Source organism: Pyxicephalus adspersus, chromosome 9, assembly GCF_032062135.1.
Source record: "Pyxicephalus adspersus chromosome 9, UCB_Pads_2.0, whole genome shotgun sequence".
NCBI classification, from domain to species: Eukaryota; Metazoa; Chordata; class Amphibia; order Anura; family Pyxicephalidae; genus Pyxicephalus; species Pyxicephalus adspersus.
The window spans coordinates 63,086,867-63,093,724 of NC_092866.1; the positions used below are offsets into that span (position 1 = coordinate 63,086,867).

A 6,858-nucleotide genomic window follows, 5' to 3' on the forward strand; every position below is an offset into this window, starting at 1 on the left:
GGACAACAGTTGGTGTAGATATGAACTGCCATTTTGAAAACATGGACTAAGAGCCTAATTTAATAAAGTTCTTTAAGGCTGGAATGGATACACTTTCATTAATAAAGCTGGGTGATCCAACGAACCTGAAATGGATCTGGTCCAGGATTCAAAACATTTGCTAGCAAATAGCAAATGACTTTAAAGAAATTCATTTCAGGTTTGCTCGATCAACCATCTTCACTGATGAAAATATATCCTCTCCAGCCTTGGGATCTTTTGGGATTGTTTCCAATAACAGGGAGCATTCTACACTTGTTTTGTTCCATAGAGGGTGGAGGAGTAGTGAGCTTGTGCCTATTTCATCCACTGTGCTCCACACCATTGACATGCATAGTGGCCGTTAGTAATTGATCCTCATTGATCCACCAGTGAGGGACACCTAAGATTTTCTTCCAAGATGAATAGCCAAGTGTACGCAGCCATGGAGTGCAGAAGGTTCCTAATTTGTTAAATAAGTAACATGAATAGCTCAAAATTAAAGACCAACCCTGTAACCTTTGTACTACCCTTCCCCTATTAGGATCACCACCAGATGTTATGTTTTTCTATTTTGGGGGGGGTTCTACCTAGTCAATTAATGAATGGGGTCCCCTTGCTCTTCATTCTATTTTGAACATTGGGTAGTTCCAGGTAAAGAAGGCACCAATGTGGTGGCTTTAAAACTAATGTCCGTATCCATACAAGGTGGGAAACACATAGACATTTCCTCTGGATTGAACAATGCTGGGGTTCTGGATTTGAGCCTTAATTATTAGGAGTAGGTGTCTATGATGTCAATGATTGTATTGCTTATGCATTGTCAACATTGACTGTTGCCAACATGATATAACAACTGATTTATCCGGGTATTAAGGGGGAGGTTTATTTTATGATACCACCTCCCTATTTATATTACAAAATTTTATTCTAACTTTGTTTTATGGGACTTTTTAGGTACCTTTCTTTGTCCTTCTGAAGAAGTCTGACAGCGAAACGCGTAAAGAACAAAGGACAGAAATGTTTGTATGATCAAGGATAGAAATGTACATAGGATCTTGTATTTTGAATTTAATTTTTTTGTAATTTGAATACACTTAATGGAATAAATATTGCAATTTTTTTAATCTGAGCGTAAATTGTACCTAAAAAGTTCCAAAAAACAGAGTTAGAAAGATATTATGGCATAACAACTGCCCATTTGGTGTCACAGCTGCCCATTTGATATGCTTGTAATGTCACAGCTGCCCATTTGCTGCCTGCTTATTGTAACAAGTTTTAATTTTAATTTCTTCCCTAACATTTTGCAACCACAGTTTAGTAATATGTCAGTTCTGTTTATTTAGTGTGCTATATCACAGTAATTTCAGGGGCCTAAGAACAGATCAAGGGGCCCATCAATGACAACCCCCCATCACCGTTGTGTTACTTCTCAACTTTTTGTTGATCTTAATATGTCTTATGACAGGTGGATTTGTGAGTACAATACTACATACAGAGCGCTTGCATGTGGTTGTCCATGCAGTTGCAGTGTTATTCTTTCTCCAAAGGTGGAGAAGCACGAATGTGGCCAAAAGTGACTTTCAGGAATCACACCATAATCCTTGCACTGCACAACTACAAATTAGTTCCCAATGCTGGGATTGCGGTTGAGACTCTGGCTGACTGCTGCAGTCACCTGCAAGGCAGAAAGCGGCCCTAATGGAAATCCATACCACTCTTCCACCATCAACACAAGCAAATACTGAGCAGCAAAGTTGGAGCTACCAATACAGGGAAGACAGGTGGTATGGTAATCTAGAGCAGTGTTTCTTAATCAGGGTTCCTCCAGGGAGCACTCGGGGTTCATTGAGCAATTTGTGCCTCTCAGGTCAGTTTGGGTGACATCAATGAATCTGTAAGGGTGAAAAATTTTCCCTATGATCAGCAATGTAAGAGAGATTCTTCCCATTGGCCACCACAGTAATGTACTGTAAGCTGTGATTATAATAATTATAGGGGTTCCCTTAAGATCTGAAAGTTATTTCCCCCATGGTAAATAGTTCAAGAAACACTGGTATCGAGGAAAAGCAAACCTGTTCTCATAGCCAAGTCAGTACCTTTTTTTATTACAGAAGGGAAAGCCGATGTCTGTTCTGCATTATTAATAACTAGTATTTATAAAGTTTCTATAGGTCCATTGTCATGTCACCAGCTGTCCATCGAATCTAATGTCCATACCATAGTAATTTGTCATTATTACAGTCTAGGGTCAATTTGAGGGGGGGGGAGCTAATTACCCTAACTGTATGTTTTTGGCATCCAGGAGGAAATCGGAGTACCCAGGGTAAACCCATTCACACGGGGAGAACCTGCAAACTCCATGCAGACTGTGTCCTGGCTGAGATTTGAACCTGGGGCCCAGCACTGTAAATGCCAGAGTGCTAACCACTGAGCCACCATGCTGCCCATGTTCAATGTGATAAAATAAAATAACCTTACCTGCCTGATTCCAATTTATTTGCACTCACTTGTCCTTACTCTGGTGTGGGCACTGCCAGCTTCACCTGATCTCCTTCCTAAAGTTGAACACAGCCATCAGTTTTATTGTAGAAGAGACTCTGCCTTTCCATTTCTGCCATAAAGCTCTGCTTGATCACAGATTTTCAAAGTGAAACTTTAAACTTAATATATATATATATATATTTATATATATGGACAGACAATAAAGACTGCAATCATCGCCATGACTTCTACCCCGAGTATGAAGGACTAAACCTTTGATAATCACCTGTCCCTGTTCCCTTCTTGCAGGGTGCTGCCAACTTCTTCCTTCTTGGATACAATCTTTGGCTATCTTGATTGGCTGGGCTGGGGTGACATAACTTTTGTGCAGACGCAGAGAGGTTCATTTATTCCCGGCACAGGCAATGGAAGCCAGGATTGGCCTTGTGAGAAATCCAGCCCTGCTTCTGTCACAATCTGCAAAATAAAATACCATTAAACAGCAAAAAAATGCCAAAAAAAAAAACATAGAACACTCTAAAATCAGATTTACCGCTTCCGTTGGGTCTCAAGTGCTTTGGTGATTCTTATGTAACAATATTGTGTTTATAGTGGAAAGGAAGTGACATCACGAATGACATCACAGCTTTTCGGTGTATTACGGAAGCTCAGATTCACACACGTGCAATAATTGTTGTTAAAAAATGAACAACTAACGAGATTAACCATTATTTACGATTTTTTGGAACGATCGCATATTGCACAATTCTGTACATGCTGTAATGATACAATAAAATATAATCCATCAATATTGTACACACGCTAGATACGATCGTTTGAATGATGCAGGATGTGACGTGTACTGGAGAAAGTGTACCACAGGACCATCCACGATCACCGAACGGCCGATAGCGATCAATCATCGCCCAAACGGATCCGCCAGGACATTCATTAGTTTCCAGTGACATTCCCCATTCATCGGCATCGTTGGCCTGTTATTGTACACTTTTTCTGTTAGCGATTATCGACGATCGGTCGTTAATCGTTCGTTTCCAACGACAAATATTACACGTGTGTATGTAGCCTTACAAATACTTAAGATAAGTAAAGAAAAATATCCGGAGAAGGACAATGTCAGTTTAATTAATTATCTTTTTTTGTGATAATGTTTAACAAATTATAATAACAAAGCAATAAAATAACATAACTCAATATGCATAATTATTGGATAATTATATTTACGTGGTAAAGCCAATATATTAGGTTGAACATAAATTTCCACACAATTGGCAAATTATGGTTTCTTACCCGACGCGTTTCACCCAAATAGGCTTCCTCAGGGGGTACTAAGACTAGATCATTTATGCTTTTTTTAAAAAATATAATCAGTGTAAATAGAACTATTAGAAAATAACAACATAGCTTGCATAGACTTAAATGGGTATTTTAGACAAATAAATATTTCTCAAGGAAATATGGAGACTTACTTGGGAAATATTTATTGGTTCTGATCCTAATATGATATGTTTGTCTCGGTTTAATCATGTTTCAATGCCTCATCTGATTTTCAATCAAATCCTGGTTGAGGTCTATAGAAACTATTGTTTTAATAAGAATTAATGTGACAACTATGTTATTTGTCTAAAATGGCCATTTAAGTCTATGTAAGCTATGTCAAGTTATTTTTTTACTAGTTCTATTTACACTAATTATATATATATATATATATATATATAGAAAAATGTTTTTTAGCATAAATGATCTAGTATATTGGCTTTACCACGTGAATATAATTCTCCATCAATTTATGCATATTGAGTTATATTATTTTATTGCTTTGTTATTATAATTTGTTAAACACTATTGACAAATAAAAGCTAATTATTTTAACTGTCATTGTTAAAGTGCCCTAAAAAAGTCTACTTTTTTCTATCTCTTCCCCAGATATTTTTCATTGCATTATTATTATTAGGCTTGGCAATACCTAGGATTACCTAGCTTTTATCTATAAATCCTCCCCCCTTGGCTAACATCTTTCCCTTGTTTTCTACTTAAAGCGTACCTAAACTCAGAACTTTACACAAAAGGGTAGAGAACACTTTTATGTAAGGTAAAACTTCTGTTTTGTTTTTTTTTAGGTGCAACACCTTTTTTTTAAAAAAAAGAGTGCAGCACCCCCCTCTAATCCTTGACTGCCTAGGCAATCGAGAATGAATGGGAACGCAAAGCCTCCCGAGATACCTACGTCACGCATCCCCGGAAGGCTCTTGGGTGCTCCTTCTGCGCATTCTCGAGCATCTCAGGCATGCGCAGAAGGAGCCTTTTGGCTCAAAGAAAATAGTTTGCCAATCTCATGCATGTGCAGTAAGATCGTCAAATTTTTTTTTCATCCTACGTCACTTGATCTCGCGCCTGGGTCAGGTGACGTAGGATGAAAAACCAGGCAGAAGAGACAAAGATGGGGTCCTCCAGGACGATGCCGAGACGTCGCAGGACTCGATGCGGGACACCCCCGGAGTGATTAGACTGCCTTGCGGGATTAAAGGTAAGTGTATTTTTGTTTTTGTTTTTTCGATTTTTGAGTATAGTTTCTCTTTAAGATAAGTGATCTGTTGCTGCACGGTGTGATCTGTTCTCCATTAAATAGATCCAGACCCTGAAAAAAAGGAAAAAGTGTAAACAATTTATGACATATAGAAAAACATATAAATATGAACGTATATAAAAGACATAACAGTATATCAAGGTCTCCCTAATGCAATATTTTTTTCGTAACTTATATAATTATATCTTGAGGTAAATATATAGGGTATATTTTAAGCAATACTTCAACCTCCAGGAGGTTTCTATTGATTTATAATAATAAATATTCTGTCTATAGATTGTTTATTACACCCGGACAGCCTCCATGCACCCCCCAATGCCTCCCTCAGCAAGCTCCAGCACGGTTTTCCCGCACTTTATTCGCTTGAGCAAATAGACTAGACGTTCCCTGGCCACGCCCCCTCTTTTTCTGCGGCTCGCTCTCATTGGTCTTATCGTAAGGCTTGTCTTGGAGGTAAAGCCGGGCGGGTCTTGCGGAGCGCTCCGCCAATCAGATCAGAGGTGTGCCTCGTAACCAGGAAGTGTAGGTTTTGTGGTGACACAGGAGGTGAGGGGCAGCGGACGGAGAGGGGACACCATGAGTTCTCCGGTAAGTCGGCGGGTTTGCTATGTTTCCGTTCGAAGTTATATAGGATAAAGTGTTAGGTAACGTGAGACGCATCTGGCCTGTTTAGAGAACAGAAACCACACACATACAAGGAAGTGGGAGCATAAAAACCAGGGAATGGTATCGGTGACCCCAGCTTCACCTGAAGTTAAGGTACTCGCAGCTGATTTGTTGGGACTCCTAGTCAATCCAGGGTTACCTGGCCCACAGAGACCTTCTGATCGGGATAGAGGAACTCTTCTGTGGAAGTAGAGGCCTTCCTAATGTCACCAATACCTTGCAGAGTGTGGTGGTGATGCAGCAACCCCTAGCAACCAATCAGAAAGGCCGAAGTATCCAAAGATCTATCAGGTTGCTGAATTGCACCAATCATCACCTTCGGTTTGTGTTTGTTGTTATAATTTATGTGATCATGTTTTCATCCTCCTCTATTCCCAGTGTAAAATGGCCCATGGGCACAGCCACCAGCACGGGCACCACTTCCAAGGAGGTCATCACTGCGCACCCAGGGAGGACCAGGAGGCTCCACAAAATGAAATATTAGAAGATTACAGCAACTGGGATATTGTGAGAGCCACACAGTGAGTATAATGAGGAAGAAGAGGACCTGTCATGTAAACATCCCATTGTTATACCAATCTGAGGGTTACTAAAGGGGCGGGCTATGGGGGCAGAATTTTATTTCTCTCTCGTCTCTTCTCTCTCTCTCTCGTCTCCCTCTCGCTATTGTCTCTTTCTCTCCCTCTCGCTATTGTCTCTTTCTCTCCCATTCGTCTCTCTTTTTCTCTCTCTCTCATCTCTCTCTCTCCACTCTCTTTCTTTCTCCTCTCTTCTCTCTCGTCTTTCTCTCTATCTCCCTCTCTCTCTCTTTCTTTTTTTAGTCTTTCTTTTTTTCTTGCCCTTTCTTCCCATGGGGGATTCTACTGCTTTTTCCTCCTGTCCTTCTCCCTTATTCTTTCCTTTCCATACATCTCTGTTTTCTGTTTCTCTCTCTTTTCTGTTTGCCTGCTGATTTACTGTCTCTCCTGTTCTTTCTTTCTTCTCTCTCTCCGTCTCTTTTGTCTCTCTCTCCCTCTATTTCGTCTCTTTTGTCTCTCTCTCCCTCTATTTCGTCTCTTTTGTCTCTCTCTCCCTCTATTTCGTCT

At 39.9% G+C, this 6,858-nt stretch overlaps 1 protein-coding gene across 2 annotated transcripts in view; it reads left to right on the forward strand.

The window, feature by feature from the left end:
• Nucleotides 1–4,947: 4,947 nt before the first annotated feature.
• Nucleotides 4,948–6,858, forward strand: part of ZDHHC13 (zDHHC palmitoyltransferase 13) — a 21,227-nt gene continuing 19,316 nt past the window's right edge. The window contains exons 1-2 of one of the 2 annotated variants that reach the window (XM_072422305.1): nucleotides 4,948–5,047; nucleotides 6,152–6,294. In XM_072422305.1, coding sequence (XP_072278406.1) covers nucleotides 6,158–6,294 — 137 coding nt within the window. In that variant the 5' untranslated portion in view covers nucleotides 4,948–5,047; nucleotides 6,152–6,157. Of the gene's footprint in view, nucleotides 5,048–5,592; nucleotides 5,696–6,151; nucleotides 6,295–6,858 lie in introns of those variants that run through there. The other variant, XM_072422304.1, reaches the window with a different exon arrangement.